The sequence below is a fragment of the Haliaeetus albicilla genome, unplaced genomic scaffold, assembly GCF_947461875.1.
Source record: "Haliaeetus albicilla unplaced genomic scaffold, bHalAlb1.1 scaffold_188, whole genome shotgun sequence".
Classification (NCBI taxonomy): Eukaryota; Metazoa; Chordata; class Aves; order Accipitriformes; family Accipitridae; genus Haliaeetus; species Haliaeetus albicilla.
In genome coordinates, this window is record NW_027212474.1 from 1 (window position 1) to 16,439 (window position 16,439).

General features: G+C 70.2%; 2 protein-coding genes across 10 annotated transcripts in view; both read left to right on the forward strand.

Moving 5' to 3' along the window:
• Positions 1-338: 338 nt before the first annotated feature.
• LOC138684182 (RAS guanyl-releasing protein 2-like) lies at positions 339-7,086 on the forward strand (the record flags this gene model as incomplete). The annotated part of the gene is made up of 8 exons (XM_069777890.1): positions 339-393; positions 1,886-1,998; positions 2,625-2,740; positions 3,686-3,830; positions 5,583-5,619; positions 6,521-6,694; positions 6,802-6,861; positions 6,986-7,086. Coding segments are annotated over 7 exons (696 nt in total), but the record flags the coding sequence as incomplete, so codon positions are not given.
• A 1,588-nt stretch (positions 7,087-8,674) lies between these two features.
• LOC138684183 (neurexin-2-like) overlaps positions 8,675-16,439 on the forward strand; it is a 32,593-nt gene continuing 24,828 nt past the window's right edge. For 5 of the 9 annotated variants that reach the window (XM_069777891.1, XM_069777894.1, XM_069777893.1 and 2 more), the window contains exons 1-2: positions 8,675-8,754; positions 11,530-13,467. In XM_069777891.1, the coding sequence (XP_069633992.1) occupies positions 11,673-13,467 (1,795 nt within the window). In that variant the 5' untranslated portion in view covers positions 8,675-8,754; positions 11,530-11,672. The remainder of the gene's footprint in view (positions 8,755-11,529; positions 13,468-16,439) is intronic. The other 4 variants (XM_069777899.1, XM_069777898.1, XM_069777900.1 and 1 more) reach the window with 4 other exon arrangements.

Consider the following 16,439-nt stretch of genomic DNA (forward strand, 5'->3'; position numbering starts at 1 on the left):
CACCCCCCGACCTCCCTCTGCACCCCAAAACCCCCCTGAATCCCCCAAGCCCCCCCAGACCGTCCTCTTGCACCCCAAAACCCCCTGAGCCCCCCCAGACCCCAACCCCTCTTGCACCCCAAAAGCCCCCTTGCACCCCCCGCCCCCCAGACCTCCCTCTGCACCCCAAAACCCCTGCACCCCCCAAGCCCCCCCACACTGCTCTCTTGCACCCCAAAACCCCCCGAGCACCCCCAGACCCCCAACCCCCCTTGCACCCCACCCCCCGCCCCCCCCCGATGTCCCTCTGCACCCCAAAACCCCCCTTTGCCCCCCTGACCCCCCCTTTGCCCCCCCAGGTCTCCCTGGAGCTGGGGCAGACGGAGGAGCAGCTCTACCAGCTCTCGCTGCAGCGTGAGCCTCGCACGCGCTGCCCCGTGAGTGTGCAACGGCGTGCAACGGGGGGATGTGTGTGCAATGGGGGGGCTGTGAGTGTGCAGAGGGGCTGTGCGATGGGGGGGCCGTGAGTGTGCAATGGGGTGTGTGGGTGTGCAACAGGGGGGTGTGAGCGTGCAGTGGGTGGGTGTGCAATGGGGTGCGTGTGTGTGTGCAATGTGTGTGTGTGCAACGGGGGGCGTGAGTGTGCAGTGGGGGGGTGTGTGTGTGCAACGTGTGTGTGTGCAATGGGGGGGCTGTGAGTGTGCAGTGGGGTGCGTGTGCAATGGGGGGGCGTGAGTGTGCAGTGGGGTGTGTGTGTGTGTGCAACGTGTGTGTGTGCAATGTATATGTGTGCAACGGGGGGGCCGTGAGTGTGTAGTGGGGGGGTGTGTGCAACGTGTGTGTGTGCAATGGGGGGCTGTGAGTGTGCAGTGGGGTGCGTGTGGGTGTGCAACGTGGGGGTGTGCAGTGGGGGGCATGGGCTTGCAACAGGGGGTGCGAGTGTGCAATGGAGGGGTGTGCAATGGGGGGTGTGTATATGGAATGGGGGGCTGCAATGGGGTGCGTGTGTGTGTGCAACGTCTGTGTGTGTGCAACGGGGGGCCGTGAGTGTGCAGTGGGCTCTGTGTGTGTGTGCAATGTGTGTGTGCAATGGGGCCGTGAGTGTGCAACGGAGGGGTGTTGGTGTGCAACGTGTGGGTGTGCAATAGGGGGCATGGGTGTGCAACGGGGGGTGCGAGTGTACAACGGAGGGGTGTGCAATGGGGGTGTGAGTGTGCAATGGGTGCGTGTGTGTGTGCAACGGGGGTTGTGAGTGTGCAACAGAGGGGTGTGCAATGGGGGTGTGTATGGAGTGGGGGTGCAATGGGGTGCGTGTGTGTGTGCAACGTCTGTGTGTGCAACGTCTGTGTGTGTGCAACGGGGGGCCATGAGTGTGCAGTGGGGTGTGTGGGTGTGCAACGTGTGGGTGTGCAATAGGGGGCATGGGTGTGCGACGGGGGGTGCGAGTGTGCAATGGAGGAGTGTGCAATGTGGGGGTGTGTGTATGGAATGGGGGGTGTGCAATGGGGGGCATGAGTGTGCAATGGGGCGCGTGTGTGTGCGACGTGTGCGTGCGCGACGTGTGTGTGCAATGGGGGGCATGGTGTGCAACGGGGGCTGTGAGTGTGCAACGGAGGGGTGTGCAACGGGGGTGTGTATGGAGTGGGGGGGTGCAATGGGGTGCGCGTGTGTGTGCAACGCGTGGGCGTGCAACGGGGGGGCCGTGAGCGTGCAACGGGGGTGTGCGTGCGTGCAACACCGGGGGGGCGGGTGTGCAGCGGGGGGCTGCAGTGGCGGGGTGCGCAATACGGGGGGGTGCAACACCTCGGGGTGAGTGTGCAACGCGGGGGGGGCGTTGGCCCCCCCGACCTGCCCCCCCCATGGGTCTGGGCCCCCCAACCTCTGTCCCCCCGTGTCCCCCCCCCAGTCGGAGCCCCCCCCGGCGCTGCCCCCGTCTGCCCCATGGACGAGTGGGTCCTGCCCGACCCCCCCAAACCCGACCCGGCCCTGCTGCGCGCCCACCTCGAGAGGCTGGTGGAGGTGGGGGGGCCGGGGGGGGGGCAGGGGGCGTCGGGGGGGGGGGCTGGGCATCCCTGGGGGGGGCTCTGGGGGGGTTAAGAGGCTTCTGGGGGGGGGGATCGGGAGGGTTGAGGGGGGGGCTGGGGGGGCAGGAGGCATCGGGGGGGGGCTGGGGGGTGTCTGGGGGGTCCCGGGGGGGGGTCAAGAGGCTTCTGGGGGGGGAATCGGGGGGGTTGAGGGGGGGCTGGGGGGGGCAGGAGGCATCGGGGGGGGTCTGGGGGTCCCTGGGGGGTCCCTGGGGGGGTCAAGAGGCTTCTGGGGGGGGGAATCGGGGGGGGTTGAGGGGGGGCTGGGGGGGCAGGAGGCATCGGGGGGGGTCTGGGGGTCCCTGGGGGGGTCAAGAGGCTTCTGGGGGGGGGGAATCGGGGGGGTTGAGGGGGGGCTGGGGGGGCAGGAGGCTTCTGGGGGGGGTTGAGGGGGGGCTGGGGGGGGCAGGAGGCATCGGGGGGGGTCTGGGGGTCCCTGGTGGGGGGGGGTCTTGGGTGTCTTTGGGGAGCTGGGGGGCTCTGGGGGTCCGGGGGGGGTCCGGGGTGTGATGAGGGGGCTCGGGGGGGGTCCGTGGGGTGACGGGCCCGCGGGGGGGGCAGTCGATTTTCCGTAACTTCGACGTGGACGGGGACGGGCGGATCTCGCGGGAGGAATTCGGGATCGTCCGGGAGAACTTCCCCCACCTGCGGCTCTTCGGGGACCTGGACACCGACCGGTGCGGCCCCCCCCGAAACGGGGACCCCCCCCAGGGACCCCCAACACCCCCAGGGGCCCCCCAGGATCCCCCCAAACCAGGGACCCCCCCCCCCAGGGACACCCCCCAGGGATCCTCACCCACCCAGGGACTCCCCCCCCCAGGGCCCCCCCCGGGACCCCCCCAAACCAGGGACCCCCCCAGGGCCCCCCAACACCCCCCAGGGACCCCCAGGGCCCCCCCAAACCAGGGACTTCCCTCCCCAGGGGACCCCGAACACCCTCAGGGCCCCCCCAGGACCCCCACCCAGGGACCCCCTCCCCAGGGACTCCCCCCCCCAGGCCCCCCCCGGGACCCCCCCCAAACCAGGGACCCCCCCAGGGCCCCCCAACACCCCCAGGGCCCCCCCAAACCAGGGACTTCCCCCCCCAGGGACCCCCAACAACCTCAGGGCCCCCCCCCGGACCCCCCCAAACCAGGGACTTTCCCCCCCCAGGGACCCCCAACACCCCCAGAGCCCCCCCCAGGATCCCCCAAACCAGGGACCCCCCCCACCCAGGGACCCCCAACACCCCCAGAGCCCCCCCAGGATCCCCCCAAGCCAGGGACCCCCCCCCCCAGGGACACCCCCCAGGGATCCTCACCCACCCAGGGACTCCCCCCCCAGGGCCCCCCCGGGACCCCCCCAAACCAGGGACCCCCCCAGGGCCCCCCAACACCCCCAGGGACCCCCAGGGCCCCCCCAAACCAGGGACTTCCCCCCCCAGGGACCCCCAACAACCTCAGGGCCCCCCCCGGACTCCCCCAAACCAGGGACTTTCCCCCCCCAGGGACCCCCAACACCCCCAGAGCCCCCCCAGGACCCCCCCAAACGAGGGACACCCCCCCCCCCCCGCCGCGTCCCCGACCCCCAGGGACCCCGGTGGCTGGGCCCCCCCCCCACGGACCCCCCCCACCTGTGGGCAGGGACGGCAGCCTGAGCCGGGGGGAGGTCCTGGCCTATTTCCTGCGCTGCAGCGAGGGGCCCCCCCCGGCCCCCCCGGGGCCCCCCCACCACTTCGAGGAGAGCAGCCCCCTGCGCCCCGCCGCCTGCCGCCACTGCCGGCGCCTGGTGAGCGCGCCCTCGCACGCCCCTCGCACGCCCCTCGTGCCCTCACGCGCCCCTCGCACGCCTCGCGCCCCTCGCACGCCCCACGCGCCCTCGCACGCCTCACGCGCCCCTTACGCCCCTCGCAAGCCCCTCGCACGCCCCTCGCACACCCCTCGTGCCCTCGCACGCCTCACGCGCCTCACGTGCCCCTCGCACGCCCCTCGCACACCCCTCGCGCACCCCTTGTGCCCTCGCACGCCTCACGCGCCTCACGTGCCCCGCACGCCCCTCGCACGCCCCTCGTGCCCTCGCACACCACATGCCCCTCGCACGCCCCTCGCACGCCCCTGCACACCTCGTGCCCCTCGCACGCCCCTCGCATGCCCCTGGCACGCCTTGTGCCCCTCGCACACCCCTTGCACGCCCCTTGCATGCCTCGCGCCCCTCGCACACCTCGTGTGACCTTGCACGCCCCTCACGCACCCCCATGCACCTCGCGTGCCCCTCACGCGCTCACGTGCCTTGTGCCCCTCCCGTGGCCTCGCACGCCCTCGCACGCCCCTGCACACCTCGTGCCCCTCACACGCCCCTCGCATGCCCCTGGCACGCCTTGTGCCCCTCGCACGCCCCTCACGCGCCCCTCACACGCCTCGCACCCCTCGCACACCTCGTGTGACCTTGCACGCCCCTCGTGCACCCCCATGCACCTCGTGTGCCCCTCGCATGCACTCGCATGCCTTGTGCCCCTCCCGTGGCCTTGCACGCCCCTTGCACGCCTCACACACCTCACACGCCCCACACGCCCCTTGCACGCCCCTTGCACGTCCCTCGCACGCCCCTCACACACCCCTCGTGCCCTCGCACGCCTGACGCGTGCCTTGTGCCCCCTCGCACACCCCCGCACACCTCATGCCCCTCCCGTGGCCTCGCACGCCCCTTGCACGCCTCATGCACCTCACGCGCCCCGCACACCCCTCACACGTCCCTCGCGTGCCTTGTGCCCCCTCGCACGCCCTTGCATGCCCCTCGTGCACCTCATGCCCTTCCCGTGGCTTTTGCATGCCCCTTGCACGCCTTGTGCACCTCGCACACCCCACACGCCCCTTGCACACCCCTGGCATGCCTCGTGCCCCTCGCACACCCCTCGCACGCCTCGTGCCCCTCCCATGGCCTTGCACGCCCCTCACACGCCTCATGCACCTCACACGCCCCTTGCACGCCCCTTGCACGCCCCTGGCATGCCTCGTGCCCCTTGCACGCCCCTCACACGCCTTGTGCCCCTCCCATGGCCTTGCACACCCCTTGCATGCCCCCATACGCCTTGCGTGCCCCTCGCACACCCCTTGCACACCCAGCGCTCACGTGCACCCAGGACCCCTCGTGCCAGGCTCTGCGGGGGGGGGGGGGGGGTTACATGGAGCTCGGAGCGCAGCGTGCACGGGGGCGGGGGGTCACGCCTTGCACGTCCTGCCCTGGGCGTGGTTTGCACAAGCATCGTGCACAAGGAGAGGGTGCACACACTTTGCACGGGGAGCAGTGGTGCGCACGCCTTGCGAGTGTGAGCTGCGGGGTCGGGGGGGGCTTTGCACGAGCGCCTCGCACGGGAGCCGCTTCATCCCCGTGTGTCGCGGGCGTGCGTCGCACCAGGGCCTTGCACCAGCACCGTGCAGGGAGGGGCCGTCGCGGCCCCCCCTCACACGAGGGCTTTGCACGAGGAAGGGACCCCTCGCACGGGGATGCCCCCCCTCACCCGTCCCCCTCCGGCTCCCCCAGATTTTGGGCCTCCACAAACAGGGGCTGAAGTGCCGCAGTGAGTGGGGGGGGGGTTATGGGTGCAGTGGGGGGTGCTGGGTGCTGTGGGGGGTGCAGTGGGGGGTTATGGGTGCTGGGGGGGGGGGGTGATGGGTGCCATTGGGGTTTATGGGTGCAGTAGGGGGTATGGGGGTGTGGGGGGGGCTCTATGGGTGCAGTGGGGGGGTGATGGGTGCCCTGGGGGGTGCCATTGGGGGTTATGGGTGCAGTGGGGGGAGTGATGGGTGCTGTGGGGGGTGCAGTGGGGGGTATGGGAGTGGGGGGGGCTTTATGGGTGCAGTGGGGGGGTGATGGGTGCCATTGGGGGTTATGGGTGCAGTGGGGGTCTGCAATGTGGGGGTCACGGGTGCAATGAGGGGTGCAAGGGGGGGGTTATGGGTACAGTGGGGGGTGCTGGGTGCTGTGGGGGGTGCAGTGGGGGGGTTATGGGTGCTGGGGGGGGGGGTGATGGCTGCCATTGGGGTTTATGGGTGCAGTGGGGGGTACAGGGGGGGCTTTATGGGTGCAGTAGGGGGGTGATGGGTGCCCTGGGGGGTGCCATTGGTTGTTACGGGTGCGGGGGGGGTGATGGGTGCTGTGGGGGGTATGGGTGCAGTGGGGGGGTGCAATGTGGGGGTCACGGGTGCAATGAGGGGTCCAAGGGCGGGGGTTCTGGGTACCATGGGGGGTGCTGGGTGCTGGGGGGGGTACAGTGGGGGGGTGATGGGTGCAGTGGGGGGTATGGGGGTGTGGGGGGGGCTTTATGGGTGCAGTGGGGGGGTTCACGGGTGCAGGGGGGTGGGGGGCTGCAATGTGGGGGTCATGGGTGCAATGAGGGGTGCAAGGGGGGGGTTTATGGGTACAGTGGGGGGGGTGATGGGTGGCCGGGGGTGCCCTGGGGGTGACGTGCCCCCCCCCAGCCTGCGGCCTGCGCTGTCACGCCCGGTGCCGGGAGCGGCTGCGCGTCGAGTGTCGCCGTCGCACCCAGAGCGTCGCCTCCGACGCCCCCCCGGGACCCCCGGGACCCCCCCCTCGCTCCTTCAGCTTCTCCCTGCCCCGGCCTCGCCGGTCGTCGTCAGCCCTGCACCCCCCAGGTGGGACCCCAAAACCCCAGGACACCCACCCCCCCACCCCGACCCTGACCCCCCCCAGGGGACCCTGGTGTTCGGGCCCCCCCTCACGACCCCCGCCTCCCCCCCAGAGACCCCCGAGGAGCTGCAGGAGGTGGAGGACGGCGTCTTCGACATCCACCTATAGACAGGTAATGGGGGGGCCCGGACCCCCGGCTCCCCTCGGGGTGGGGGGGGGGCAGACCCCTGGGTCCCCTCCAGCTGGGGGGGGGTGCCTGGGTTCACTGAAGCCCCCCCCCCCCCCACTTTCCGCAGGGTCCCTGGGGCTCCGGCTCTCCCTGACCCCGCTTGACCCCAGGACCCCCCCCCGTCATGGGGGGGGGGGCACTCGGACACCGGGGTCCCCTCTGCAGCGGGGGGTGATGGGGGGGCCCGGACCCCTCCTGGGTCCTTTTTGAGGGGGGGGAACACACACACACACAACACGGCGCTTGTACGTGGGAATAAACTCTGTGTCCGTCCGTCCGTCCGCCTGGGTCCCCTGGGGGGGGTCAGCAGAGCACCCAGGTGTCCGGGCTCCCCCCACCCCAAATCACCAGCAGCTGGGGGGGGGGGGTGGTGGGGGTGCCCCCCCTCATTAGCAGCTGCTGCTCGTGAGCCTTAATTAGTCCGGATTGGGCCCGGCTGAGCCCGGATGCCTCGTGGGGAGGGGGGGCACTTGGAGGGGGCTGCAGGACCTGTGGGTACTGGGAGTCTGGGACTGGTTTTACTGGGGGGGGGGGGGTTGGGTCTGTGGGGGTCCCCGTGGGGTCTCTATGGGGTGTCTGGGGGAGCCCTGTGGGGCAGCTGCGAGATCTCTGGGGGCTCCGTGTGGGGCTGGTTGTGGGGGTCCCTGTGGGGTCCCTATAGGGCGTCCGTGGGGGTCCCTATGGGGCGTCTGTGGGGCAGCTGTGAGACCCCAGGGGCTCCCTATGGGGCTGGTTTTGGGGCTATGGGGGTCCCTGTGGGGCAGCTGCAAGACCCTGTGGGCTCCGTGTGGGGCTCCCTATGGGGCTGGTTATGGGGGTCCCTGTAGGGTGGCTGTGAGACCCCGGGAGCTCTCTATGGGGCTGGTTTTGGGGTCCCTATGGGGCGTCTGTGGGGCAGCTGCAAGACCCCGGGGGCTCCCTATGGGGCTGGTTATGGGGTTATGGGGGTCCCTATGGGGCAGCTGCAAGACCCCGCAGGCTCCGTGTGGGTCTGGTTGGGGGGGGTCCCTGTGGGGTCCCTATGGGGCGTCTGTGGGGCAGCTGCAAGACCCCGGGGGCTCCCTATGGGGCTGGTTTTGGGGCTATGGGGGTCCCTGTGGGGCAGCTGCAAGACCCTGTGGGCTCCTTGTGGGGCTCCCTGTGGGGCTGGTTATGGGGGTCCCTGTGGGGTCCCTGTGGGGCGTCTGTGGGGGGTCTGTGAGACCCCCAGGGGGTCCCTGTGGGGCTGGTTTTGGGGTTATGGGGGTCCCTGTGGGGTCCCTGTGGGGCGTCTGTGGGGCGTCTGTGAGACCCCAGGGGGTCCCTGTGGGGCTGGTTTTGGGGTTATGGGGGTCCCTGTGGGGTCCCTGTGGGGCGTCTGTGGGGCGTCTGTGAGACCCCCAGGGGGTCCCTGTGGGGCTGGTTTTGGGGTTATGGGGGTCCCTGTGGGGTCCCTGTGGGGCGTCTGTGGGGCGTCTGTGAGACCCCCAGGGGGTCCCTGTGGGGCTGGTTTTGGGGTTATGGGGGTCCCTGTGGGGTCCCTGTGGGGTCCCTGTGGGGCGTCTGTGAGACCCCCAGGGGGTCCCTGTGGGGCTGGTTTTGGGGGTCCCTATGGGGTCCCTGTGGGGCAGCTGCCCTGTGGTGTCTGGGCTCCCTGTGGGTCTGGCCATGGGGGTCCCTGTGGGGTCTCCGTGGGGCAGCTGCGAGTCGCCTCGTCTCCCCCCCCCACCCCCCCCCCCCGTGCGCGTGTGTGCGCGGGAGCGCGCGGGGCCGGTGCCGTGCGCGTCCCCGCGGCGGGCGGGAGCTGCGGGACTGCGGGAGCGGCGGGGCCGGGGACGCCGCCACCGCCCCGGGCAGGTACCGGGGGGCGGGGGGGGTTGGGGGGTCCCAGGGAGGGGGAGATGCGGGATTGGGGGGGAAGGGGGGGGGGCAGGGGCCGGGGGGGGGGGGGGAGCAGGATGGGGGATGCTGGGGGGGGGGGGGTGCAGGGTTTGGGTACCGGGGCTGGGGGGGGGCAGGATGAGGCCCCAGGGTTGGGGGGTACCGGGGGGGGGGGGGGGGGGGCCGCATCCTGCCCCTCCCCGCCGCTTCGGGGGACGCGTCCTCCTCTGCGCGCTGGGGACGGGGGACGGGGGCCGCATCCTGCCCACCCCCCCCCGCACCCCCCAGCATTGCAGGGTCTGGGGTCCGCACCCCCCCCACCCCCCCCCCCCACTGCAGGGGTCTGGTCCCCCCCCCCCATCGCACGGAGCTGGGGGGCGCGTCCTGCCCCCTCCCCCCCCCCGCCCCCTGCAGGGTCTGGGGGCCGCATCCAGCCCCACCCTGACCCCCCCCCCCCGCCGGGGTGCAGGGCCCGGGCTGGGCGTGCAACGCACACGCGTGTGCAAGGGGGGGGGGGGCGCCAGGCCCCGACCCCCGGCGTTCCCCACGGGCGCAGCGTCACCCGCCGCTGGGCACCGGGGCGGGACGGGGCACACGCGTGTGCAAAGCGTGTGTAAGCGTGTGCGGGCCCGTGGGCCTGCAGGGTGTGGGCAGCTGCGGGCGGGTGAGTGTGCAAAGGGGGGGGGGGCGGGAGGGCCCGAAATTGGGGTGGACACACGTGTGTGTGTGTGTCTGTGTGCGCCTGCAGGGCGTGTGCGTGTGCGAAGCTGGGGTGCGCGTGCAGAACTGGGGTGCACATGGGCGTGCGGGGGTGGCCGCGCTGCACTGGGGTGCACTTAAGTGTGTGTGCGCGTGCGCGTGCAAGGGGTGCGCGTGCAAAAGTGGGGTGCGCCCGGGTGTGCTGGGGTGCGCGTGCTGCGTCGGGGTGCACCGAAGGGTGTGCGTGCAAGACTGGGGTGCACGTGAGCGTGCAGGGGGTGCGCGTGCTGCATCGGGGTGCACGTGTGCGTGTGTGTGCCTGCAGGGCGCGTGTGTGCAAAACTGGGGTGCGTGTGAGCGTGCGGGGGGTGCGCTTGCAAAACCGGGGTGCTCGTGAGTGTGCAGAGGGTGTGCGTGCAAAACTGGGGTGCACGTGCTGCACTGGGGGGCATGGGAGTGTGTGCGGGGGGGCGCGTGCACGCAAACCCAGGGTGCAGGGGAGTGTGTGCGCGTGTTGGGGGGGGGTGCCAAACCTGGGTGCACGTGAGCGTGCAGGGGGTGAGCACAAAACTGGGGTGCACGTGAGTGTGTCTGTGTGTGTGGGGGGGTGCGCGTGCAGACTTGGGGTGCACGTGCGTGTGTGCGGGGGGTGTGCGTGCAAAACTGGGGTGCACGCGTGCGCGGGGGGTGTGCGTGCTGAAGTGGGGGTGCACGGGAGCGTGCACCTGCAAAACGGGGGTGTGGCTGTAGGGGAAGCGTGCGGGCTGGGGTGCACGTGTGCGTGCAGGGGGTGTGAGTGTGCAAGGGTGCGCGTGCGTGTGCAGAGCTGGGGTGAGCGGGGGGGTGCAGGGGGGCGTTTGCATGGGTGCGTGCAAGGCGTGTGCAAGGCGTGCGCGCGCAGGACATTGGGTCGTGTACACACGTGTGCGCGCGCCAGGCCGCGTGTGCGCACAGGCGTGTGCCGGCGTGTGTGTGTGTATGCGTGCACAGGCGTGTGCAGGCCCGCCTGGCGCACACGTTCGTAGGCGCGCGCGTGGCTCTGCGCGTGCACGGGGCGGGTGTGCACAAGCGTGTGCAAAGCAGGGGTGTGTGTGCGGGGGGGTGCAGGACCGGGGCGCACGTGTGTGTGCGCGCGCACGTGTGTGTGTGTGCGCACACGGGGGTGGGGTGGGTGCAGGAGCGGGGTGCACACGTGTGCACGTGCGTGTGCGAGGCCGGGTTTGTGGGGGGTGGGTCCTTTCTGGGGGGGGGATGCCCGGACACCCCGGTCCCCCGGAGCCCCCCCAGCCCCCCCGTGCCGAGGCCTTCTCCTCCCCGTGACCTTCAGGCGCCCGCGGGAGATGCTGGGGGGGGGGGGCAGGCGTCTGGGTGCTCCCCCCCAGCCCCTCCGGGGGGGACACCCAAGTGTCCGAGTGCCCCCCTTCCCCCCCCTTATCAGGCAGCAGAAATCAATAATTAATTAATTAACTCTGGGGCTGGGGGGGGGGGGGGGAAGGGCACGCCGAGGACGCCTGGGTCCCCTGTGAGGGTGGGGGGCACCCAGACGCCTGGGTCCCCCCGGGGGGGGGGGGTCTATGGGGGGGTCCCTGCCCGGACGCCTGGGTGCCCCCCCCCAGCCGTTTGGGTGCCCTGGGGGGGGATGGGGGGGTCTATGGGGGTCCCCACCCGGGCGCCTGGGTCCCCTGGGATTGGGGGGGGGGTGTCGTGGGGTGGGTCGTCGCTGTCAATCCCTCTCCCCCCCCCTGCAGGTGCAGCAGTTAATGTGATTGGCTAATTATGCGGCACATGTTAATGAGCCCCATTACCCAATGAAGGGGGGCCGCCACGGCAGAGTTATAAATAACCTGGGGCCTCATTTGCATGATGCCAGATCCCGGGTTGCTTCGGTGACCGGCATCATCACCCCCCCCCCCAATCACTGGGGTTAATTAACGAGGTTGATAACGAGGTGGAGGGGGGGGCGTGGAGCGCCTGGGTTGTCTCTAGGGCTGGGGGTGAGGGGGGGTCCCCTGGACGCCCGGGTCCCCTCTCATGCTCTCTCTCCCTCCCCAGGTGCCCACCGGACCCCCTGGCCATGCTGTAGCCCCCCCCGGGGCCACCCATGCGGCTGTGAGAGGACGGGGGTGGCCGGGCCCCCCCAGGGCCCCCCCAGGGCCCCCCAGACCCGCCCAGGCTCCGCGGCCACTCCAGGCACCATGACCTGTCCGGACGCCGAGGGCCACCCAGGTCCCAGGGTCCACCTAGAGACTAAGGCCCACCAGGGCTCCGTGGCCACCCAAAGCGTCACGGCCAACCAAGGCATCACAGCCAACCGAGGCTCCCAGGACCACTTAGAGACTAAGGCCAACCAAGGCGTCACGGCCAACCGAGGCTTCATGGCCACCCAAAGTGTCATGGCCAACCAAGGCTCCCAGGCCCACCTAGAGACTAAGACCCACCAAGGCTTCATGGCCAACCAAGGCTCCATGGCCACCCAAAGCGTCATGGCCAACCAAGGCTCCCAGGACCACTTAGAGACTAAGGCCAACCAAGGCGTCACGGCCAACCAAGGCTTCATGGCCAACCGAGGCTTCATGGCCACCCAAAGTGTCATGGCCAACCAAGGCTCTCAGGCCCACCTAGAGACTAAGGCCAACCAAGGCTTCATGGCCAACCAAGGCTCCGTGGCCAACCAAGGCCCCATGGCCAACCAAAGCGTCATGGCCAACCTAGAGACCAACGTCAAGGACAGCTCCGTGGCCCGGTTAGACCTGAAGGTCTACCAGGGCCCCACAGCCAACCGAGGCTCTAAGGACTATCTAGAAACCAAGGTCAACCGAGGCCCTGTAGCCTGTCTAGACCTGAAGGTCCGCCAAGGCTCGATGGCCAACCGAGCCCCCGAGACCCACCTAGAGATCAAGGTCCACCAAAGCCCCGTGGCCCGTTTAGACCTGAAGGTCCCCGAAAGCTCGATGGCCAACCGAGGCCCCACAGCCAACCGAGGCTCCGCGCCCCGTCTGGAGACCAAGGTCAACGCGGGCGCCGTGGCCCGTCCGGTTCTGAACGTCCGACGGCGCCCCGCAGCCAACCGAGCCTCCGAGGACCACCTAGAGACCAAGGTCACCCAACACCCCGCGGCCCATTTAGAGACCAAGGTCAACCGAGGCCCCGCGGCTCGTCTAGACTTGAAGCTCCGCCGAGACCCTACGGCCAACCGAGGCTCCGCCGCCCGTCCGGAGACCGAGTTCCGCCAAACCCCGGCGACCGACTGGGCCGCCCCATCCCGCCCGTGTCCCCGCGTCCCCTTGGGCATCCACCTGGGCTTGGTGCTGCTGACCTTGGGGTCCCTGCTGCTACCGGGCGCCTCGGGGGCGGCGCTGGAGTTCGGGGGCGCCCCGGGCCAATGGGCGCGCTACGGGCGGTGGGCGCCGGGGGCCGGCGGCCAACTGAGCTTCAGCTTGAAGACCAACGTCTCCCGGGCGTTGCTGCTCTACCTGGACGACGGCGGCAACTGCGACTTCTTGGAGCTGCTGGTGGCCGAGGGGCGCCTTCGCCTCCGTTTCGCCATCGCCTGCGCCGAACCCGCCACGGTCCAACCGCCGGCGGCGGTGAGCGACGGCCGCTGGCACATGGTGCTCCTCACCCGTAACGCCCGCGAAACCGCCTTGGCCGTGGACGGGGAGGCGCGGGCGGCCGCCGTCCGCTCCAAGCGGGCCGAGATGGCGGTGGCCAGCGACCTCTTCGTGGGGGGGATCCCGCCCGACGTCCGCCTCTCGGCGCTGACGCTCAGCACCGTCAAGTACGAGGCGCCCTTCCGCGGTTGGTTGGCCAACCTGAAGGTCGGCGACGTGCCGGCGGCGCTCTTGGGCGCCCAAGGGGTGCGGGGCGAGGGGGAAGAACGTTGCGCCCGTCACCCGCCCTGCGCCCACGGCGGCCGCTGCACCCTGCGCCGCGGAGAGCCCCGCTGCGACTGCGCCGGCACCGGCTACCGCGGGCCCTTCTGCGCCGAAGGTGAGGGCGCGGGGGGCGGCGGGCGGGGGGGGGACACACCGTGGAGGGGAGGAGGGCGCGACGCCTCCTCGCATCTTTGCGCTCTTGTGTTTTGCCACGTCTTTGTGGCCTCCTGGCGTCGGGCATCTTCGCGGCGTTGACGTCCCGGTGTTTCTCCACGTCTTCGCGTTGACGTCCTTGTGTTTCTCCACGTCTTCGCGTTGACGTCCTTGTGTTTCTCCACGTCTTCGCGTTGACGTCCCGGTGTTTCTCCACGTCTTCGCGTTGACGTCCCGGTGTTTCTCCACGTCTTCGCGTTGACGTCCTTGTGTTTCTCCACGTCTTCGCGTTGACGTCCTTGTGTTTCTCCACGTCTTCGCGTTGACGTCCCGGTGTTTCTCCACGTCTTCGCGTTGACGTCCTTGTGTTTCTCCACGTCTTCGCGTTGACGTCCCGGTGTTTCTCCACGTCTTCGCATTGATGTCCTTGTGTTTCTCCACGTCTTCGCGTTGACGTCCTGGTGTTCCTCCACGTCTTCGCGTCTTCCCGGCGTCATGCGTCCTCGTGTCGTTGTGTTCTCGTGTTGCTCCATGTCTTCACGTCTTCGTGGTGGCGCGTGTCTTCGTGGCTGCACGCTTGTGCTTCTCCGTGTCTTTGTGTCTTCGTGGCGCTGGACGTCTTCATGGCATTGCTCCACGTCTTCGCATCTTCGTGGTGTTGCACGTCGTCATGGTGCATGCTTGTGCTTCTCCACATCTTTGTGTTTCCATGGCGTTGCACATCCTCGTGTCTCTGCGTTCTTGAGTTGCTCCGTGTCTTTGTGTCTTCCTGGCGTTGTGTCTCCTTGTGTCTTGGTGTTCTTGCGTTTCTCCGCATCCTCTCCTCGTGCCCTCTTGGCATTGCACGTCTTCACAGCGTTGCACGTCCTTGTGTCTCTCCGCGTCTTCGTGTCCTCTTGGTGCTGCACGTCTTCATGTTTCCCCACGTCTTTGTGTCTTCGTGGCGTTGCACGTCCTCGTGTCTCTGCATTCTTGTGTCGCTCCGTGTTTTCACGTCTTCCTGGCCACGTGCGTCCTCGTGTCTTGGCGTTCTTGTGTTTCTCCACGTCCTTGTGTCCTCTTGGCATTGCGCGTCTTCACAGCGTTTGTGTGTCCTCGTGTCTCTCCGTGTCCTTGTGCCCTCGCAGCCTCGCACGCCCCCACCCCTCTCCAGCCCTCTGTGCCCTCGCACAACCCCTGTCTTTGCACATCCTCGTGCCCTTGCACGTCCTCGTGCGGTGCAGCGGGGGGGCAGCGGTGGGTGGCACAGGTGGGTCAGGGTCCCCCCGGGGTGCCCCTGGTGGGGGTGGCCAGACGGGGGTTTGGGGACCCCCCTGGCCCCACACCAGGGTCATCAAGCACCAGTGTTTGCCTGTGCAATCACACGTCCTGGTGCCCTCGCACACCCTCGTGCAATTGCACATCCCGGTGCCCTTGCATTCCCCTGTGCCCCTGCCCACCCCCATGCCCTTGCACGCCCTTATGCAATTGCACATCCCGGTGCCCTCACGCGCCCTTGTGCAACCACATGTCCTGGTGCCCTTGCACGCCCCTGTGCCCCTGCCCGCTCCCACGCCCTCGCACACCCTCGTGCAATCGCACGTCCCGCTGCCCTCGCACACCCTCGTGCAATGGCACGTCCCGGTGCCCTCACGCGCTCCTGTGCCTCTGCCTGCTCCCACGCCCCTGCACACCCTCATGCACTCGCACGTCCTGCTGCCCTCGCACACCCTCGTGCACTCATATGTCCCACTGCCCTCACACACCCTCGTGCACTCGCACGTCCCACTGTCCTCACACACCCTCGTGCAATTGCATGTCCCAGTGCCCTCGCACACCCTCGTGCAATTGCACATCCTGGTGCCCTCGCACACCCTCGTGCACTCGCACGTCCCGCTGCCCTCGCACACCCTTGTGCACTCGCACGTCCCGCTGCCCTCGCACACCCTTGTGCACTCGCATGTCCCGCTGCCCTCGCACACCCTTGTGCACTCGCACGTCCCGCTGCCCTTGCACACCCTCGTGCACTCGCACGTCCCGCTGCCCTCGCACACCCTCTTGCACTCGCATGTCCTGCTGCCCTTGCACACCCTCATGCACTCGCATGTCCTGCTGCCCTTGCACACCCTTGTGCGATTGCACGTCCCGCTGCCCTCGCACACCCTCATGTACTCACGTCCCGCTGCCCTCGCACACCCTCGTGCACTCGCACGTCCTGCTGCCCTCGCACACCCTCGTGCACTCGCATGTCCTGCTGCCCTTGCACATCCTTGTGCGATTGCACGTCCCGGTGGCCTCGCACACCCTCGTGCAATCGCACGTCCTGCTGCCCTTGCGCGCCTCGCACGCCCCTGCCCACCGCCCCACGTCCTCGCGCCGCCCTCGTGCGAGACACCGAGGTTGGGGCGACCCCCCCGGGTCCCCCCTCGTGCGAGGACACCCCCCTCGTGCAAGGACGCCCCCTCGCACGCGTCCCCGCCGGGAGGGGCGGGGCCGGGGGGGCGCGGTCCCGGCGGCGTCGCCATGGCGACGGCATCCCCCGGTCCGGTTGCCGGGGCCGGGTGACCGGTTGCCATGGCGGCCGGTTGCCATGGCGACGGCCGGGCCGCCTGTCTCCCTGGCGATGGTTGCCGGGGGGGGGGGGGCGCCGCGGGGGGGTGGGGCCGCCCGGCGCGTCCTTGAGGGGGGGCGGGGCCCGCGGGGGGTGGGCTGGAGGGGGCGGGGCTCCCGTGGGGTGCGGGCGGGGTGCTGCGGGGCGCACCGTGGGGTGCGGCGTCCCGGTGGGGTGCTGTGGGGTGCGGGGTCCCCGTGGGGTGCGGGCGGGGTGCTGTGGGGTGCACCGTGGGGTGCAGGGTCCCCATTGGGTGCTGTGGGGTGCGGGGTCCCCGTGGGGTGCGGGCGGGGTGCTGTGGGGTGCACCGTGGGGTGCGGGGTCCCCGTGGGGTGCGGGGTCCC